The sequence below is a fragment of the Haematobia irritans genome, chromosome 2 (genome assembly GCF_050003625.1).
Source record: "Haematobia irritans isolate KBUSLIRL chromosome 2, ASM5000362v1, whole genome shotgun sequence".
Taxonomy (NCBI): domain Eukaryota; kingdom Metazoa; phylum Arthropoda; class Insecta; order Diptera; family Muscidae; genus Haematobia; species Haematobia irritans.
The window spans coordinates 76,611,665-76,634,157 of NC_134398.1; the positions used below are offsets into that span (position 1 = coordinate 76,611,665).

The following is a 22,493-nucleotide window of genomic DNA, read 5'->3' on the forward strand; positions in this document are numbered from 1 at the left end:
CGCTATTGTATTCAGATATGGTTGGTTCTACCAGCCCATCCTTTACTAATTTATTGACTTGTTCATTTATCTCTGCTCTGTTATCAGGTTTTGTAATAAACCAGTGATTATTTTCATTGAAATCCAAAACACAGTTATATTTTTTAATAAAATCTACAATTTGAAATTCATGAGGTATTAAAAATTCGTTTATTCATATATCTAACTGTATGGATCCCAACGATTTAATTGTTCCAATGACACTTATAATTGTAGTATTGGTTTGGTCTATTTGACGATATTTCTTATTAAATGGTTTTAATAGGTATATGTCAGTACCAGTGTCCACCAAGAATGTAAGAAACTTGTTCTCAATATTTTCTCTTGTACGAAAATGCTCTCACTTATGTTCACTTTGAAAATTTTTGACTTTTGGACTATTGTTCCCCCAAGGGATGACTCCAGTTTTCCGAATGATTACCTTCGTCAACGACTACTCGTACATTATTATTGTACGAGCCACGTCCTCTATAATTACCGCGGTAGCTTTGGTCACCTTTATTGCCATTACTTTGTCCACGATAGTTATTATATCTAGGGCTTGACCGTTACCGCGCCCACGGCTATATCCTTGTCCACGCCAATTGGTGTTATAATACCTTACATCGCAAACCCTTTCGTTTAACGCAATTTTCGTTAAGGACTTTACAGCCGTTTGGGTCGCATATTTTTCTGCCAGTTCTTGGGATAAACCGTATGATATGCATGCTGAAGAGAGAGCCTTATTGAGTTCCTCCAGTTCACTTACAAACATATTTGCCGATTTGTTTCCCTGCTTTACATTCATAATTTTGGCAGATAGAACTTCAGGCAACTGGCCTTTCACAGCAGATTTTAACCGAATGGCAATATCTCTTATGGAAGACTCATTAGATATCAGGCTTCTAGCAGTGCCTTTCAGTTTTGTCCTAATGAGACTTACTGCTACGCTCTCATGGGAATCCTTTATGGAATCTACCAAATCCAACGAGTCTAAGAAGGATTGTAACTTTTCGGGTTTTCCATCGAAGTCGGGAATAATCTTCGATATTAACCCTACTCGGCAATTGTTTGAAGCATTTTATCGACTTCTTCTGAGGCAATCAAATAAGACGTGTCTGGCTATTGTTTCATTTTTAGTGGATCGGTCGGTAAAAATCTCAACATTATAATATTAAAATATCCTGCCATTCCATTTATAGGGTGAAAAGAGACAAAAAACGATGAAAATGGCAATAAAATGTTAATTGAAAAATGACATCTAAATTATTTTCTATTGTAAATTGGAAAAAAGAAGGAAAAAAATTATATCTCGGCTATTGTTACCGACGACTTATATTTTCTCTTTAGAGAACCTCTAGGTTAGGTTAGGTTAGGTTAGGTGGCAGCCCGATGTATCAGGCTCTCTTAGACTATTCAGTCCATTGTGATACCACATTGGTGAACTTCTCTCTTATCACTGAGTGCTTCCCGATTCCATGTTAAGCTCAATGACAAGGGACCTCCTTTTTATAGCCGAGTCCGAACGGCGTTCCACATTGCAGTGAAACCACTTAGAGAATCTTTGAAATCCTCAGAAATGTCACCAGCATTACTGAGAACCTCTATAAATACTGTGCACTTTATACAAAAATTGGATCACCATTATTTATTTTGGGCGGGCAATGAAATAATTTCATTAATTACTTCCCCGGTGTTTTCAATATTTTTCGACTCCTCAGCTCCCATTTTATAATGTACAGAAAACAGACGTTTTGTTAGTTGTTAGGAGGTCTTGATAAAAATTAAAAAAAAAGTTTCAAGTTTGTTTATTTATAGTTTCACATACAAAAGATTACAATCTCATAAATACGACGGCTGTTCGGAAACTTCTTAGCCTAGCATCAAAAGCGCGGTATAAACAGAAAAATGTTAAGTGTTTTGGAAACTTCCATGTCTGTTATGAACACATGTTAAATTTTGTTTCGATCTGGCAACTCCTTCATATAGAAACAGGTGTTCAAAACAGACGCATCCGCAATTTTTTTACAATGGAAAAATTAGAAATGTGTGCTGTCATTAAATATTTACATAAAACAGGTTTATCGGGACAAGAAATCCATAATGATATGGTGAATGTGTTAGGTGAAAGTGCTCCTTCATATGCAAGAGTAAAAATTTGGGTTGCTGAATTTAAACGTGGTCGTACAAGGATTGAAGATGAACCACGTAGTGGACGTCCAAAAACAGCAACAACAACAGAAATTGTAGCCAAAGTGCATGATATGGTAGTAAATGATCGACGAATAAAAGTGCGTGAAAATGCTAATATCATGGACATCTCAAATGATCGAGTACATTTAATTTTGCATGAAGAACTTCAGATGAAAAAGCTTTCTGAAAGATGGGTGCCGCATTTGTTAACAGTCGATCAAAAACGCATAAGAATGAACATTTCTCAAGCTTGTTTGGATCGTTTTAAGCGAAATAAAATGGATTTTAATTGTCGTTTCATAACTGTTGATGAGACATGGATCCACCACTATACTCCCGAGACAAAAGAACAATCCAAACAATGGACTGAAGATGGAGGAAGTGCCCCAAAGAAGGCAAAAACAAATCAATCGGCTGGTAAAGTTATGGCAACGGTTTTTTGGGACTTCAAAGGTATTTTATTGATTGACTATCTGCAAAAGGATAAAACAATAAATTCAGAGTACTATTGCAACCTTTTGGATCAATTAAATGTACAAATTCGAGAAAAAACGTCCTGGCTTACAACACAAAAAATAATTTTTCATCAAGACAACGCACCAGCGCACAAGAGTATTTTAACACTGGCTAAAATCAACGAATTAAAGTACGAGTTGCTTGACCACCCACCTTCTTCTCCTGATTCTCCTATCACAATGGACTGAATAGTCTAAGTGAGCCTGAATCTTAATCGGGCTGCCACTTTAACCTAACGTTATTCTCCTGATTTAGCTCCCAGTGACTTTTACTTGTTCCGAAAACTAAAAAAATTCCTTGCTGGCAAGCGTTTTACCTCAAATGAAGATGCAATTACAGTTGTAGGCCACTATTTTGAAGACCTTGAGGAAAACTATTTTAATCAAGAGATAGAATTGCTGGAAAAGCGTTGAACTAAGTGTATTGAAGTTCCAGGAGATTATATTGAAAAATAAAAATATTTTTGAAAAACTATTCTCTTTCATTGATAGGCTAAGAAGTTTCCGAACGGCCCTCGTATAGTATGTGATTCAAGATGATTATACAAATTTTTTGTATATCATATCATAAAACGAAATAAGGGTTAATAACATTAAGTAGATATAAAAAGAAAAACATAATAAAAAACGAAATCGAAAATAATTTAACAATAAAAATTGCGATAAACATAATAAAATGTAATGAAATATAACGAACAAATAAACTAAGAAAGTAAATTGCGTTATTCAGCGTTTAAACAATACTTAATAAGGGTTGTTTTAAAATGAATTGCGTTGCTTAGGTTTTGTATTTGTGCAGGAAGAGAGTTCCATAGACGGGATGTTTTCAGGAAAAATTGCCACTCAGAGACCAGAAGTTTATGTCGCATTGGAACAATCAGTAAACGTCTATTAGTTCTTCCAAATTTCAGTTTGCTGTAGAGGTATTCAGGGGGCTAATCACGGCATTCGATATCGAATTAATAATCGTATAAGAAAAAATTGTCGATACGATTAAAAGTTTGGATCACGGCATTCGATCGAAATTTGATGCAATTTCTCAAGCATTGCCAACAGCAAAAAACGAAGCAGAACAAAATGAAATGACAAAATTAAGTTAGCGTCACAAAATAGAATGTAGAAAAAACATATTTTTGGAGGTTTCAAAGTAAAAAGTGAATGGTATTGCATTATATCTTATGGACCCATATCTCTTTTTACATTCCACCAAATTCCTTCCTAATTGGAGGATGAGATGAAAATAAAAAAATTCGGCGACAAATAAGGAATAAATGTGCACATTGTTATTGGTGTAAGTACATGGTTTTGAAATGGTATGTACTGTCAGAAAGTCACCTTTAGCAGGCTCAATGGAGGATTTCGGCTGACGAAGGAGGCGTTCAAATGGAAAATAATTTTTAATGGCATGTCAACGTCAATTCTATCGCTTTAAAATTGTCTGCCGTCTTAAAACTTTTTTCGAGCGGAAGCCTTCATAATTCACTATTCTTACAAGGTGGTCCAGAAGCGTTATGTTGTCACGGAATGGTACGGTAATTGGTTGATCACAATCTCTAGGATATCGATCTAGCATGTGCACTTTATATATGGTTCTTTGCCAAGCTAGGATGCTCACTCCCGAACTCGACTATGACCAATTTTTGTTTAACTTTTATTGGAGTTGCATTAGTCCTAAATATTCAAAATTTGATAATTATATGTAAATTTACTACAAATTAGCAACAACTCGAACTAAAACTAATATATTTACTATTCCTATATGGCGAAAACAATGTAAAAAACAAGTGAAAAATGTTTTACGATTGCAATTTACCAATCGAAAAAATTGTCGATCAAAAAAACTCGATATCGACTCCCGTGATTCGAAAAATTTAGATTTCGATCAAAAGTTCTCGATATGACGTGATTAGCCCCCAGGTGTTTTAGTATAAATTATTTTGTGCATTAACAGAAGCGACTTATTCAGATAATCCTCAAACCCAATGTCCTACAGATTTTTATGATAATTTGAACAACTTTCAAATCTTCTTAGACCGTAAACGTATCTAAGTATTGCTTTATATGCGGCGTTCAGGCGATGTTTGCTTCTAGCATTTGACTTGTTGTTATGATAGAATTGAATAGGTGTGTGATATGTAGCAGTAAATTTGGCAACACTTTTATGAGTTTAGGATACATTTTATCCAGGCCAACAACGTAAGATTTAATATGGCGATAACTTTCCAAGACATCACCAGAGTTCACACATTTAAATTCCAAACAAGAAAGTGGTGGAAAAACATGGTCCATTTGTAAAGCTGATAGATTATTAAGTGGATGGTTACCTGATGATATTGTTCAAGTTAAATTAACAAAGTTTTCATTCATATCATCTGGGTCACCGACAATTCTTGTGTTTTTGGTTTTACCAATACGAACTTCTTTGATTATATCCCATTTCTTTCTTGAGTCAATTGCAGTGCGAAATTTTCATTTCAGACTTAGCCTTTTTTACGGATTTGCTAGTCACCGCTCTTAGTCAACAATATTATCATTAGATCAACGATATTATTATTGATCCAGGTTTTATCGGGCGGAACATTCCTTCTTTGCTGTAAAGGCACGGAACATTCAAGTAGGAAAGACAAATTTCGATTCAGAAAATGTAATTTTTGATCTATGGATGGAATGTAATAAATGACATCCCAGTCGATAGAGCAAAACTCTTGGGTTAGTATCTCATAGTTAATTTTGTTGAAGTTATAGTAAGTTTGTGGTGGTTCTTCAGGTGGTTTGCTCAAGTCATATGTCATAAAAATTAGGTCATGTTTGGAGAAACATGGAACACCGATCTCATCGTAAAGTAGAGCTTTTGTGGGGCTATCGACAAGAAAAATATCCAAAAGACTGCATGAAGAAGAAGTGAAATTGAATATCACAATTTTTGGTTCTGTCAGCGTCTTCAATGATAGAGCCCAAGCATCATGATATATACCGGTTATAATCATTTAATAACCGAATAAATTATCCTTATATCTATGTTAGTAAAATTTATTATTGGGACTGATACATGCCCATTTACAGATACTTTTTTTCAATTTGTAGTCCTTGAGGGCATTGATTGATTATTGTTAAATGAATTACTAAATATAATTTAGATACAGATACATAGCAATGTGTGTTTTATACTCACTATTTTTTATTTTCCATGTACGTTTTTTTGTTCTTATTTTATTATTCTAAAAAAATGTGTTTGTTTGATCACTAAATAACTCTAAATTACATACATAATTACAGGACAGGATTTGTGTTGATAGTCGTTGCACCGGTGAAAATTTAAGTGTGTCTCTGCATACGCTACCTAATGAGGTTTTTGATCAATCTGCAACGGCATTAACTTCTTCCTCTTCTACACAAGCCGCACCACACATAGATAATGCCAACAGTCTCGATTTACTTGGAAATTGTCAAAAATGTTTTTAAATGTTGGTTGATTAATTTTGTTACAGCGTTCTCAAATGTTCATTATAATGCAAAAAAATCTTGATTTACTTTTTCTTTTAATTTTCAAAAATGTTTTTAAATGTTTGGTTTATATTTTTTTCTTTTTTTAATAACTTCTCAAATGTTCATTAGGATCAGAGTGATTTGGGGTTTCGCACACTTCCGAGTTAAAAATTTTGTTTTCACTTTATGTATTTTGATTTTTAACAGGTTATCAAGTGTTCATTAGGATCAAAGCGATTTGTGTTTTCGTACATTTTACTTTATTTTTTATCACGGTCGCCATATAAAAACAAAGTAAAGACAACTACGACAACTAATGTTCTGTTCACTAGTACGATCACTTGTTTATTGAATTCAAAATTGTCTAAACTATAGTTAGGTGTGCACATCTGCCTTGTCACACCCAGAAAACAAATTCATTGCCTCAACCGAATTATTTGTCAACCGAAAGCGGGTGGTTCCATCAACTATCAATGATATCTGTCAGAACAACTAACATTTGGTAATTGCAACTGCATGGTAGTATGTTGGACCAACTTTGCATTGGTTGTCGCAATCTCATATTATTTGTTTGGTTTGTTGGTACAACCCTCGACGTTATTTATTATTACCCTAACCAATTGTTAGAACCAATTGTTAGAAACTACAAAACCTCGTTCAATATATACTTACCAGAGATTTCCTCCCTAAGCCTCTAGATATAGATACAGATCGACTTAGAAACGCCGTTTAAATTTTATGAAAAATTTTATAAAATTCTGTTTTTACTAAATCGGTACGATACTTACCATTACCCAAATTCTAGTCTACACTTGTTAATGCGAGAAATTTTTTTCAATTTATTGCGGACTATTAATAAGTAAATTTACTGACGCTGTTCCCCGTTTTGCAAATTTTGTAGCGTCATACCATCTAAATTGGCAATGTTGACATTACTATTTATTTGTTGCAACAACTACCTTACGTGCGTCCCATAATTAAATTAAAATTCTTTTAGTATACTCAACTTTTGGTTATACTAACCATTTGTTGATTCCCATGCTGCAGGCCTCATTATGCTGGTGCTTAGCTCAACAATTTTATGAAACATAAATCTAAATTTATCGGCATTGGTTATTGTAACCACTTGAATAGTTATGGGAATTCCTATTTGATTTTGTGAACTTTTTTACAGTTGTGTTGGATATATAATGGGGGAAATAATCAAAACATTGTTCTTGTAACAAAAAGTAAGTTACTGTCATTACCTCCTTATTGTAATGATCGAATTGCAACCAACCATTTCTCTGGGTGCAGCATATTCACACGGTTCCACGTAGCGAGTGTGCATATGCGTGAGTCGCGTTACACTTGTAGACGTCTGGCTTATGCATATGCGTGAGTCTAGTTACTGTAGACGTCTGGCATGTGCACACTACACCTTACAATCACTCCCGTTTGTAATTAAACTACTAGGACACCTTTCCGAAGGCTTGACTTTATTTATTATCACGAGTCCCTGCCGGCTCGGGCGCCAATTAAATCGTTATATTAAAAAGTTAAAAAAAATAATAATTTTTTAAGCTGACAAAAACATGGGGGTTTGTAGTATTGCAAGGAGTTGATAACAAAATAAGCAGTGCTCTTACAATTACCCTAATCTTTTATAGTTGCACATTTTGCTGATGTTGCGTCAGGGTATCCGCGCGTGTTGTGTGCATTTCATGGCATTGCACAACCTGTGGGAATTGTCTTGTCGGCAATGTCCCACTTTACCTTTTGGTTGCTTAATATGTCGAAATATGAATGGTATGAATGTGGCTGGTGTAAAATTTACCACCTCTCACACTCGTGTACATGTATTATAAATAAGACGTGCGAAATAAAGTGCATGTTAATTATTGAATGTACATATAATATTTTGAAATATAATGTTATTTTCGTTATATACAATGTGTTCTAATCAACAAATGTAATAATGATACAAAAAACCATTTTTTTATAGAAAAAATATTAATGTAAAACGCAAAAAAATTTCACCTCACCAGTTAAAGGTTAACTTATACACCCAACAAAAAATTTTGGAAGTTCTTCCTAAGTTATTACTTTTAAAGTACATCCAAAAATGCTCTTGTCGAGATTGACTTAATTTTCACTTCACAAAAAGTTCTTTTGGGATGATATATAAAAATTCTTTGTCTTACGTAGTTTTCGCAATGAATTTACTGTGAATGAAATACAGTTAGGATTAATAAAATTATAAAAAAAATACTTGAAAAGTGTTTTTGAAATAACATCACATCTGAAGAACTGGCGCGAAATGAATGAAGCGGATGCTTAAAAACATGACTTCCGCCTTATGACAAGCCAATGTAAAATTAATCGCTTCTGAGCCAATTTTGCTCCACTTCCTGATCCAACAAGAACTTTTGTCATTGCTTTTTTGGCTATGCATTTTTGCTGGACCAGCAAACAAATTTGGAAGTTTTTCATAAAAGCTTCCAAAAATGTCTTCGCAAAGATGTGCTTTATTTTAACTACACAGGAAGTTCTTTTAATTCGCTTTTTTCATATTTTTAATGGGTAATTTTAACTTTGTTTGCTTCAAATAGATTAAAAACAGAGTAAGAATTAATAAAATATGGTACAAATTATTTAAATTTTGCCCAAAAAATGATAAATCCATTTTCTCTTTTTCTCTTCGTTTCTCTACTTTTTTGGCGACGTTTGTTTTGCTGTTATACAGTGAAAACCCTGACTAATGTCATGGTATCAATAGTAATTTCTCAAACTATGTATTTGCTCTATGATGAGTATATGTGTAACCGTATTAAGCTAACTTAATAAAAACAATACCCACAATAAACTTGAGCTAACTTTTAGTGCTTATTTTTTTTCCAAACTCGCTGTAGAGTCGATATATTGTCTGTTTTATGATATGGCCCAAAAAACGCAAGCCCTGTATTTCAAAACCACTGGGAAGTCTATTGTCCATTTTATTTTATGGGCCACTCATCCTGATGACTTGAAATACATAGCCATACACGAATTATATTGTTTTTTTTTTTTTTTTAATTTGAGACATACTATGGATGAAAGATTGTAAATATTGTCAATAGTTGAGTATCCTCTCCTAAAACCAGCCTGGTATTCCGTTAAAATTTTCTTCGACTCCACCCAGTTGAGCAGTCTTTCACTGAGAATTCCAATTATTACTTTTACAATACAGTTAGAGAGCAAAATTCCGCGGTAGTATCATTAATGTTGCCCTTCTTGTGAATTGGAAAAATTATAGTTTTCGTAAAGGATTTATCAATTTCACAAATATTATAAGCATTATTATACGACATGAGAAGCAAAAAAAAAAATATTATTAATATTGTTGTTGTTGTAACAGTTTTTAATGTAGTTTCATCCATTTTGTTCTATGCTTGTGTAGTTCAGCTGGTAGCCAGATCAAGGAACTCTGCGACCAGGATGGGGTGTGTCCAGAGTGATCTGGTAGTGAGACGGGTAAGCTTAGCTGGGCAAGTAAAAAGGTGACGAGTGTCATGTGGCCCTTGATTACATATGGGACACACGTCAGCTACGCTGCTATCAATCGCTGATAAGTATGAATTGAGGCGGCTGCACTTGCCTGATCTTAGTTGGGCCAAAACTACCCTTGTCTGCCGTGGGAGGTCTCTCTCCTCCCAGCGCCTTAGATGGTTTCGCGCTGTTGATGACATTGGTAACTTCGGCAGCGGTAAATTGTGTGTCGTCGGCTCGGAGACCACGTATACGACGAGTGGCTCTCCTTTTCGCTCTATCACTCTCGGGATGCTCGACAAACAGTCGGTTGAAGTATTTGGCGCATCTCTTCGGATCAGTCACAGTCACGTCGCCAAAGGTGACTGAAATCCCATCATCCCTTGTAGCGGGGTTCGAGAGGGCTCTCACTGTTGACCACAATTTACCAGTTCCTGTGCCTAAGTTACATTGCTTCAGGTGCTCTAACCAAGTGTTCCTCTTGTGCTCGTCGACTATCTTACTAATCTCTAGATTTAGTTCTCTGATTCTGGGATCAGCAGGGTTAGCACGACGGCGTTCACCACGCTCGTCTGCGAGTACCGCCGCTTCGGCTGGGAAGTTGGGCCTCACTGGGGCAATTCGACCAGCGGGTATGAAGCGAGCGGCTGCTGCGTTGATGATGTCCCGGAACGCCCTCTGGGCAACATGAACATGAGAGGGGGACGGGAGCTCATAGCTTATGCCCGCACAATATAGCCACTCAATGTTTGGGCAATAAACTGGAGCACAGCTATCAACCGGCGGTATATACACATTGTATAGCTCTATCTCGGCAGCCCCAGACTTGACTGCTACCCCCATACATTCCATATAAGGTTCACTAGTGTCTGGCACAAGCGGGATAGGTCTATACTGCACGGAACGGTGTACTATGAAAGCCAGGCCACCACCTTCACTTCTTGTGCGATCCTTTCGAAGCACATTGTATCCATCACAATGGCGTAGGCTGCAGGTGGAATTCAGCTTAGTCTCCTGGATCGCTGCGACCCTTTTCCGATTCATAAAGTCCACGATTTCGCTAATCTTACCTCGGAGCCCGTTGCAATTAAATTGCAAAAACGATGCGGAACTGGAACAACAATATTGGGTGTAAGATGCTGCAGCGGAGAATATTGTTGAACAGGAGATGTCGGGGGGTCGCATAGTCAGACGACCCACTGCTGCTATCGCTGGCACAGCATCCTGCCACGTAGTCAGTATGACTATACTCCCGCAGCGATGTTAAGCCGGAGCAGTTTCGGTAATGCACCCACTCCAAGCACCGGTTACACCTGACCGAAACCGAACGGTGGTGGATCAGGTTTCGGCAGACTGAACAATACCATGGTCCGGGGTTCTCTTCTATCCCGGCTCGGACCAACAGCAAACGGAGAAGGCTCCCCGGGATGCACCTTCTCCAACACAAAAAGGCGGACGAAACAACACGTACACTGATGTGGCAGCCGCTGGCCAATGGATGGGGTCCATCGGGTCAATCCGGTACACAGAACCCGCCGCCGTGGGATTGTAATTAATATTGTTTTTCGTTTAACCGGTTATATCATTTAGTACATCACTATTAGAGTGACCGCAACTTATATGGGGCAAAAAAATGTCGGAACCTTGTTCGCCTTAACCCCACAAAACGAATCCCCTTTCCAGGTATTGGGATAGCCAAAATTTGAGCCCGATTAAACGACGTTAACACGTGCCGCTCGTCGCTCAAAATTTGAAAAAAAAACGAATTTTTTGGCCAAAAATTTGACGTATTGAGCCATATCTCGAGAACGGTAAATAATAAAAACACGCACGATATCACAAACGATAGCTTATTTTCCTTAAAAATTTATGTTATGAACAAAATTGTAACTTTGAGTCAAACCGAGATACGCCAGCCTTTAGCTTCGAAAACGCGACCTGATGCCACTAGGAGCATACTTCATATATTATGTTATTATGTGATAAATTTTTATTTTTTTTAGTATATTTTTGAGTTTAAAGTAGAAATGTAATAAAAAATACAAGTAATACAGTTAAATTCAAGAAAATTTTCATTTTAATATATACAAATCAGGGATATATTCGATAATATTATATAGATATTCAATTTATTCTAGAGCTTTTGTTAAAGTACTTTTTGAAACGTCGGGTTACAATACTCGGCATTTGCTTACAATTTGCAGGACATATTGCTTTTGTTTTTCATCATTCGTCAGAAGGTCGTTGAAGTCAGTTATTAATTTAATACCACGCTCAGCCATATCATTTACTACTTTTAATGTTTTGACAATTTTCAAACCTTCTTGGAAGTTATTATTTTGAGGCCAGGTGTTTGGTTTTTGTCTAAGAAAATCTATTTTTATATTAAATCGGTAAAAAAAATTAAACGTTTCTTTTGAAAGTAAATTAATTAATCGTCCATCAACCAACTCTTCTAACTTTTCGTTCCTAACTTTTGGATTTACAACCCTAGCTTGCTCTGATGGTTCATCTGTGCTACTGAGCAATTTATTAGCCATTAATAACTTTTCATCGTGTGTAATGGTGGGATCAAAGAACGACAATCCAATCAACTCTGTATTCAAATACCACAAATGATTCGAAAATATAGTGAGTGATATTTCTGCGATGTCGTTGTCACATTCTTTATAGTCTAATAGACTATGCAAAATGTCTAAATCTTGCGCTAGATGAGCTTTTGGAGCATTGAACCAAGCTTTACAGTAAATTTTAACTAGAAAAACAGCAATAGCACTTACAGAACTTTCTTCTCCTCTAGACATCTTAAATTGGCGCCGAAAAATAAATATTTTAAAGCAGTAATAGCCTTTGCCATCCATCTGGCATGATGAATGGCGCCGTCTAGTGATCCTACAAAAACGAGAACCAACTACAATAGCTCCTTGTAGTCATCTCTTGGATGGTACTCATTTAATTTCTTTTTGAATTCACCAGTAACATGTGCAATTAATTCTGGAGATAGCTGCTTTTGTATTAGATTGTCACTAATACCTGTGTCATATTTTTGTTTGTCTATCTTGGGCCACGCAAGGAGAAATCTTTTGAAAATGTCTGATGAGGTCCCGTGGTTGAACCCATTTTTGCGTCGAATACGCCTCTTAACATAATTTCCAAGATATGGTGACGGCAGGCTAGGTGCAGTAATTCTCTTCCTAACATATGACGCATGCTCCTTTAAATCTTCCAGTGTTGGATGCTGTAGTATCAAAGCACATCGCCTTGACGGTGTTGGGAAGACCCCATTGCTTTAGGCATTCATATACGGCAAGTGCTTGCTCCTCTCCTGAGCTGTTTTCTGTTACAGGAACTCCTAGCAGTTGTTCCTTACCGCCGCACACTGGGGTAATTGGCACCCAAAAGTGTGATTAAATCAGACAAGCTTCTCAATAACGCAATATATATATTTTTAGTTAGGCAACAGTTATTAGATACAAGAAACGTCATAAAATCATTTACTTTAATGTAACTTTATTTTTTTTTCCTTAAAATTAATGAAATACATATCCAATACAAAAATAAGAAACGGTTGTTAATTTTTCTTTTTAGTTTTTTTTTTTTTATATTATTAGTCATCTGACATTGAGTCATTAGCAAAAACATCATCATCATCTTCTTTGTTTTCAAAATCATCATTATCTTCCATCATCATCATTTTCAACATTATCCTCTTTTGGGGGTTTGAGGAGCTCCACAGCTGCAATAGGCAAATTTTGAAATTTTTTCTTTGGAAACTTTCTTAGAGAACATATTAAAGGATCTGAAGTGATTAAAAATCTATTAAAAATGTCTTCGTTAGCCTTCTGCCTACTACATTTTCGCGCGAAATCCTCCCTGAAACGTTTGAAATCTTTGTTTCGGGCCTCCTGAGCCTCTTTGGCAACAATACACTAGACACTATTTTCGGTCCATGTATAAAATATTTATGCAGCGTTGGAGGCATACAATACCAAGGATATTTGTTAACAAACAATCTGCCAGTACTTAAAGCAATTTGTAGAAACTTCTATATTTCGATTTCATGTCCACTGGAAAACAAAAGAGAAGAAATAAAATTACAACAACAGTAAACTAACTTGACGTACACATATTATTTCTGTTTTTACTTGCATTTTTTCAGTTGCATGGGCATAAAAAAAAAAATATTTCTATTTCTATTTCAAGAAAAAATACATTTCCACTGAATTCAGTGGTATTCACAACTATATGCCTACATATATACCTAAAAACACACATTATATACGCCTGTACGAAAAAAATTATTAAAAATACAAACAGATACTTATTGTACTAATATATTCCATTAAAACTTAAAAAAATACCTGAGGTTGAAGGTTCCATTGTTAAAAAAGTTATACTTGTTTAATTTTTTAAGAAAAATTACTTTCAAATATCAAAACACTTGTGTTTTTTACAATGCGCGACTTACGTGTCTCGGATTTTTGGAGAAAATAAAAATAATTTTTTTTGTTGGACAACCGTCCAATTTGATTGACTTTATTCTAGTGAATACAATTTCTTTTAGTTAATATACTTATAGTTAATTTTTGTGTGGAAGGTGCTGCGTCTGCGACATGTGCCCGTCTGCTTTATGCCGCATGTGCAATATCGGGTTTCCGGTCGTATGAACCTGTCTGGTTCATTGGTCTCATCGGATAACAATTGGTCTCATCGAATAACATTATAGCTGGTGGGAACATGCCTCGTCAGCATGTTCGAATGTGTGGTGTGGCCAACGTGTCAGCATGTTCGAATGTGTGGTGTGGCCAACGTAACTCCTCCCCCCTTGGAATATAGTGACGGCCACAAGGGACTGGAGGTTGATGTGGCTGGAACGAAACACAAAACGAGGGAAACACAAAACGTTGCAACCATAAGGACGGCAAGAATTGCAATGACGAAGTAAGTCAGTTTTATATTGTTGTCGGCTTCGTTTTCCAAGATAAGGACAGCCTTCTTATTTTTAAAATAAAAGTCAGCGAGCTTCTTCAGGTTTAGGGTGTCGATTGTCGCTTCTTCCTCGATTTGCGTAAGGACTGGAGGGGCAATATGTGTACGTTCCCAGAACTTGGTGTGGTTGTCCGAATATCGTACTCCATTGATGACGACGTCACAGGATCTGTAACGTAAAAGAGCTGTTCCTTCTATCTCGAGAGGACGTTTACTGCAAGTAGAGTTTATTAATAAGTGTTTAACGTTGACAAAAATTATAAAGTTCTCTTCGATAGGAATAATGGCTTCTGTTGTGCCGACGTCGTTGAATAGGCATCTGGGGTGCTTGTTGTTGATGAGATTTCCAATGCAGGCTGATTCGTTCAAGTCCTCTTTATACAGTGGGGAGTGGCAATAGAAGGTGCGTTCTATCCTGGGGCATGCTTTATCGAAGTATTGAGCGCCTTTTTCATTGTGGGCTATATATGGCTGGGTTACGATTATTTTAGTTTTATTAATTGGCAAGGGAATAATATGACTGAATTGAAATGCCATTTCGGAAAGGATAGGTATTTTGACGTTGAATATTATGTTACTATGATTGTAGTATGCCTGAAGACCAAGAAGTTCATATACATGCTCATATGAGATAAGATTAAGAGACTGCTCAGTCAATACATCGTAAATGAACTGCATTTCGTTTGGGTTAAGGATTAGTTTAGAAATAATATTTAGTTTAGCCAAAACTATGGCTTCAGCTAAGTTGGTTAGATGGTCGTTAAGTAAGTCAATGTTATAATTTATTTGTTCTAAGTATTGCATTTCGTGTAAAACGTTTTCTTCCTTTTGAATTCTATTGGAGGTTTCTTGGGACAAGTTTGGTAAGTATGTTTCTAATTTTCTTTGTTCTGTATTGATATGAGAAGTCAAGTTTTGAAAATTTGTTTATTTGTTTCTAGTCTTTTTATCTGATTGTTTAATTCATGAGCATCTTGAGCGTCCATATTTCCGGTAATAAATTTAATTGCAGTTCCTAGTCCATTAATAAGTCCTCTTTTTGATCTTTTAGAAGGGATAAGAGTTGTTAATTTGTTTTGTAGTTCTTCAAGTTTAAGATTCGTTATTTTTACAGAGTCGGTTAGTCGTCCCCGTTTTTGGAATATATCTAAAACATGAACTATCTCTTTAATATTTGTTTCATAATCTTCTAAATTTACAATGTGTATGAGGTTGCTGTAATTTTCGATGATCCTTTCTGGTCCGAGATTTACCTGTATTATCCCTTGGTCTCGTCGGATATGTTGTATTTCGATAAGTTGAGTCAGTATTAGTGGAAATCTAAAAATATAGTTACATTTTCTATTTAGTCCTTAATCTTGATTTATGAATTTTTTGGTTTCTTGTGGTGACTAGTCCTATTTGGAAGAGAGTATGCAGCCGCAAACTTTGAAAATTTGTCTAGTATCGTAAGGACATGGTAGTGATTTATAGTATAGAGGTCAATATGGATTATGTCTAACGGTTTTTCCGGAGTTTCCGGTATTTCATATTTAATTTTTGGAGGACTTCTGTTGTACTTCAGCGTTAGGCACTTTCCGCAGTTACTTATCGTCTTACCAATTTTATTTTTTAGAAACGGGAAATAATACTTCCTCTTCAAATGTAGATAGGTTTCATTTATTCCCCTATGATTGCTGTTTTCATGGTATTCTCTGATCAAGGTTTCTTGTTCGTCTTCTTGTCTTATGTCGGTCAGAATTATAGTACAACGTATTACTTTGAATAATCTGTTGTGTGAAAAATGCTTTGAATATGTTTGTTGAACGATCCTAAACGTTTCATCGTCAGTGAATATAGCGTTTACCTTACCCGGAACTACAAATTCTTTGAAAATATTAGTCATTACTTCTTCGTTGAATAGTTCACGTCGAATAGTTTTCCTTTGTTTATTCCTGAAAACTGTCTCTATCGTTAAAGGTGACCCTGTATCCGATTTTTGCAATATTATCTGTAAATTGAATTCATTCAGTGGTTTTTCAGAAATATAAATTCCGTCATCTAAGTTCTCTTCCGCCGAATGAATAGTTGTGCCTTGTGTTCCTTGATCGGAAGCGATTTCATTCACATTAATATCATTTTGCATGTTAGTATTATTTACTAATTTAATTCTACTTAGGGCATCAGCGTTCGTGTTCGCTTTCCCTTTTTTATAGACAATGGTGTAATCAAATTCCTCTAATTTTAAGCGCCACCTAATTAATTTGGAGTTAGGTTCTTTTAGGCTCATTAGCCATGTTAATGGCCTATGGTCGGTAACTATTTGGAACTTCCGACCGAACAAATAGGGCCTAAAATATTTAGTAGCCCATATTATGGCTAATAATTCCTTTTCTATAGTGGAGTAATTACATTCGGTCTCTGAAAGTGTGCGAGAAGCAAAACAAATAGGTTTGTCGCTACCAACGGTTCCTTGCGACAAAACTGCGCCTAGGGCGATATTACTGGCATCTGTAGTGAGGATGAAAGGTTTAGAAAAATCTGGGTACTGGAGATTGGGTCGTTAGTTAGGATATCTCAAAGGTCCGTATATATTGTTGGGTTAATTCAACAGATCGTCCTTTTTTCAGACAGGCCGTAAGGGGTTTTACTAATTTCGCAAAATCCCTTATGAATTTCCTATAATAACCCAATAAACCCAGGAAAGCTTTTATATCTCTTTGGGTTTTTGGTATAGGGAATTTTTTTATAGCCTCAATTTTGTCGGGGTTTGGCTTTATTCCCTCTGTGGAAACTATGTGGCCTAAGAATGCTAATTCCTTTTTTAAAAATTCAGATTTGTCCAACTGCACCTTTAAGTTGGCCTCCCTCAGTCTATCAAAAATTTCTTTCAAATTAGTAATGTGTTCCTGTAAAAACGTAGAGTAGATGATTATGTCATCCAGGTAGACAAGGCAGTTTTTACCTATCAAACCCTAAAGAACATTATCCATTACTCTTTGAAAGGTTGAGGGGGCATTTTTGAGGCCGAAAGGCATCCTGAGGTATTCATAATGGCCTCCTTCTACGGTAAATGCGGTTTTTTCTATGTCTTTTGGGTCCATTTCGATTTGATGAAACTCGCTTGCTAGATCTAGTGTTGAAAAGTACATAGATCTACCAAGTTTATCGAGGATTTCTGTAATATTAGGTATAGGGTATCGATCTGAAATTGTCTTTTCGTTTAATTTCCTGTAATCTATTACGAGACGCCATTTCTGTTTCCCGCTCGAATCTCCAGGGGAGTAACTTTGTCTGATAATCCCTTGTTCTAACATGCTTTGTATTTGCTTTTTAACCTCTTCCTTATGGATATACGGATACCTATACGGCTTTGTATATATCGGTCTGTTGTTCTAATGCTATGTTTTATGCTATTTGTAAAAGAAAGTAGTTGGTTTTCCTTAAAGAATATATCATCATATCGTTTGCATAGTTTCAAAATATTTTTCCTCTCTTCTGTATTCAGATGAGATGTTCGGATTAAATCTGATATCTCGTTAAGATTAGATGCAGTGGTGTTTGCTAAGTTCCAGTTGTTGATTTCAACAAATTCCGAAGATTCATATGGTTTCACTTTCATTGGTTGATCGATGAAAAGTGATTGTTCCTTATTAGAAGTGTTTTGGACTTCCATCTCACTGAACCAGTCTTTCGAAGAGTATAGGCCTTCAGAGATGCTTAAGCCGGGGGCTATTATTGTCGAGTTTATAAAGAAGTTACCATTTTGGATATCTACTGGAAGTTTTACTAATAATTTCGTAAATGGAGGAATTATCCATTTTTCTGATGTGAAGTTTGGTTTTATTTTAAGTGGGATGGTAGAGTTGGGTGTTATAAGGGACAAGTTTGATAAATTTAAGTTAGCCTTTAACTGCATTAATATATCTATGCCAAGTAGTCCATCAAAATAATTGTGGAACCTAAACACTAGAAATGTTAAGTTTCCTTCTTGTTTGAATTCTTTAAATATTGGCAAAATTGCCTTTTTCGCTACTTTGTATTGATTTAAGACAGTAGTTATAGTAATTGGACTACAATCAATTATCCTTGATTGCAGGGTGTATTCCGGATTGATAAATGAAGCGGAAACTCCTGTATCTACACGCTCACAAAATATCGCTTCTGTAACATATACTCCCAAACATATTTTGCTTCAAGCATATACATTTTTGGGTATTGCCCAAACATTTATATATTTGATCACTTCCAATATATAATATGTTTGAAAGCATATTAGTCTAAACAATATATGTTTGGGTACTCTAAGTTCCAAACATTTTGTATTTTTGCATCCAAATTCAATAATGTTGTCTTCCAAAAAACAATATGTTATTATGTGAAAATATAATATGTTTGGAAGCATTTTGCTGGACGGGGATTCGAACAGCGGACCACACAGTTTGTAAGGATCAAAGAAGTAGCTGATCAATTGCCCAAGGAAAAATAAAATGTTAATTTTGTAATAACAAGCAACAACCACCAACTTAATTCAATATCGTTCCCTGTTAAATAGCGCTCCAAGCTACTAAACACATATATGTTTATAGGCTATTTCTAAATTAATATATGTTTGCATCCAAGCATATTATATTTACAAACATTTTATGTCCCAAACATAATATGTTCTAACATATTAACATATATGTCCCAAACATGTTATGCTAGTTTATGAACATTATATGCTTGCACTCAAAAATATTGTGTTTAAAAATTTGTGTTCCAAACATATAATGTTTATAGCCAAACATATGAAAAACAGCCTTTTTCATCCGTGTATTAAGAATTTAAGGGGTTTACCAAATGGTGAGTCTATATTAACATAGGGCAATGTGTTACCATGCTTATTAATTTCTACGAATCCGGTAGATTTTTGGAGGCTAAAATAGGAAAATTTCCTGAATCATCACTGTTGGCTACATTTTCATTATCATACGAATCTTGATTAAAACCGTCTTCGTAATTAACATTATACATTTCTCTACCGTGTTGCTGTGAGTATCCTGTACGGTTAGTGTTGCGAGTCATTGTCGTTCTATAGTTAGTGTGACCTGAGTCGATGTCCATAGGTTCTGGTTTCGGGTATCTGAATTTACTCATTCTAGAGTTGACGTCTGTATTAAATCCATTTTCGTATTTTATAGCTTTATTTTGAATAAAGTTGTTATTTCGACCATTATTTTGGTACCCTGTTTTAGGTTGTGCGTTGTATTGTTTAAAGTTTTGAGTTTGCAGGAATCCATTTGATCGTTTAAAATTGGGGTTGTAATAAGGTTGGTATGGTTTGCGATAATCGGGTTTCCTAAAATTTGGTCCGAAAGTATCTTTTTTTCTGTAAAAAATGTTTTGCTCTTTAAGGCAAAAGGATAATGCCGTTGGCAAGGATTCGGGTCTCATGGCCCTAACCGTAGCTCCTAATGGTTCTTTAAGACCGGCAAGGAATGTGTTTAAACACATTTCGCCGTATAGTTCTTTCTTCGCTTTAATTACGCTTTGATCTGTTTCGTGAATAAGAATTTTGTTATGTAGTGTCGACTGTATTTCGACAATCTGACTGTAAAATGTTTCAACGTTTGAATTATATTGTCTTAGATTATGTAAATCTTTTATTAGGGACGTCTCCGTCCTTTTGTCCGAGTAGTGTAAAATAAGGTTTTTCTTGATTTCATCCCATACTAATGGGGTTCCGTGCATATTTAATATTTCATTCGCTTCCCCCTCTATTTTGTTCCTAATAGCTCGTAGTAGAATTTTGGCACTAGGGGTGCCATCAATATCCCTAAGGTACAATAATATTTCTTCGACATTGTTAATGAATTCATACAGAAGCCGTTGGTTCCCGTCAAACCGTGGAAGGTCTTTAATTGCATCTGGTATGCGTAAAGAGTTGAAAACGTCTACGCTATTGTTGTTATTGGTACTACTCCCTGTAGGATTCATTTTGGATGTATTGTCTGAGTTCGGAATTGTATATGGAAGATATTTTAAAGAATGTTTTTTCAATTTTAGGCATTTAATCTACAATCCTTTTAACATAAATATATTCCTTTTATATTCTTTCGTATATGTATTTTTTACACTTGGTATATGTTCTCTTTTCTTTTCTTCTTTTCTTGTAATTTATATTTCGTTTCCTTATTTATTTATTTATATATTTTTTTTGTATATATCGTATCCTTGTATTTTTCTTTTATATCCTTTGGCATATGTTTCTTTTTTTCTTTTTTTTTATATACGTTTTTTCTTGCAATTCATCGTTTTTAAATTTGTATTATTTATGAAGATAATCTATGATGTTCATTCACAGATTTTATATCTTCTTTATTTTTAAAATCCTATCTATGATGTTCCATCATAGCCCTTCAGTTCTTGGGACTGGTCCCAAACAGGTCGATTCACCTGTCCTTTATAGCCGGTACAGGTCCTTTAACTGGTTAGGTGACCGGTGAAATTAACATGGGGTTGTCATAGGAAGGGTCAATTGACCCCCACATAGATACCTACAAACCAATCCTTTAACCGGTTGTTTTCAACCCACCAATTAACCAGTTCAAATAGACATGTTAGAGAGACAGTTCTAAAAAAACAAATTTTTCCACCAATTTTACTTCTTATTTCTATCAATGTTTTTTTTTATTTGTCTTATGTTATTTTATCTAATTTTTACAATTTGAAAAACTTTTTCGCTCCGGCCAGGTTTTGAACCTGGGTTTACTGGCAGCATAACAAAACGCCTTAACGCATTCAGCCACAAACGCCATTGAACACCCAGCGTTGAAACGTCAATTTAAATGTTTGCGATATTAGTAGAAAATGAACAAATGTAGGGAAAATATAACTGAAAAAAAATCTAAAAATAGAACTGTCCCTGTTATAGATGCAAAAGGGCCAGAAATGTGTTAATTAACCCTGTGATAGAGACATTTGAACCGGTTAGGGGATGGGTTCATTGTGGTCTAGAGACAAATTCATGAAGTGGCTACCAATTGGCTAAATACAACCAGTCCCATGACCGGTATAAAATTCCAATTGCTTGGAAAAAGGGGTCAATTGGCACCAAAAAAACTGAAGGGAGATTAAAAGGATTTCTACTGGTGTTAATTTATTTTATTATTTATTTCCTCGTAATATATATTTTATGTTATTTATATTCTTACCAATCATTTAGTCTTAATAATCGTTTCCTTGTATACATATATATATATTTGAAAAAGGGTGTTCATACTCACAGGCAGCCCAGGAATAGTAAGTGCACAGTTGCCATTATTTAAGTTAGGTTAGTTCACTAATTTATTGAATTTTTTTTGTTGGCACAAAGTAGGTTCTTCCTTGCTTATGAAACGTCAAAACGTAACGTTTAACATAGAACCTGGTTTTCTTCTTTATGTATTTCTGAATTATTGTCTTTTCCACTTATTGTCATTATTTATTTATTTTTTTTTTATTAAGTCCTATGCTTAACGTTAAGCAGGACTACCGAGTGCGCCAATTACGTGTCTCGGATTTTTGGAGAAAATAAAAATAATTTTTTTTGTTGGACAACCGTCCAATTTGATTGACTTTATTCTAGTGAATACAATTTCTTTTAGTTAACATACTTATAGTTAATTTTTGTGTGGAAGGTGCTGCGTCTGCGACATGTGCCCGTCTGCTTTATGCCGCATGTGCAATATCGGGTTTCCGGTATGAACATGTATGAACCTGTCTGGTTCATTGGTCTCATCGGATAACAATTGGTCTCATCGAATAACATTACAGCTGGTGGGA

General features: G+C 35.4%; 2 protein-coding genes across 5 annotated transcripts in view; one reads left to right on the forward strand and one right to left on the reverse strand.

Moving 5' to 3' along the window:
* The window catches only part of LOC142225563 (transmembrane protein 184C), a 99,552-nt gene that overhangs the window by 53,212 nt on the left and 23,847 nt on the right, over positions 1-22,493 (forward strand). The gene's annotated exons all lie outside the window — the stretch shown is intronic.
* On the reverse strand, positions 13,213-18,638 carry LOC142225561 (uncharacterized). 4 transcript variants are annotated; one of them, XM_075295346.1, is made up of 2 exons: positions 14,188-18,638; positions 13,213-13,786 (listed from the first exon to the last, which is right to left on the reverse strand). In XM_075295346.1, exon 1 carries the CDS (start codon positions 15,510-15,512, stop codon positions 14,499-14,501), a length of 1,014 nt encoding a protein of 337 aa, XP_075151461.1. In that variant the 5' UTR covers positions 15,513-18,638; the 3' UTR covers positions 13,213-13,786; positions 14,188-14,498. The 4 variants fall into 4 exon arrangements, with proteins under 4 accessions (XP_075151461.1, XP_075151462.1, XP_075151460.1 ...); XM_075295347.1 differs by having other exon boundaries at positions 13,213-13,455; positions 14,143-18,638; XM_075295345.1 differs by having other exon boundaries at positions 13,213-13,455; positions 14,081-18,638.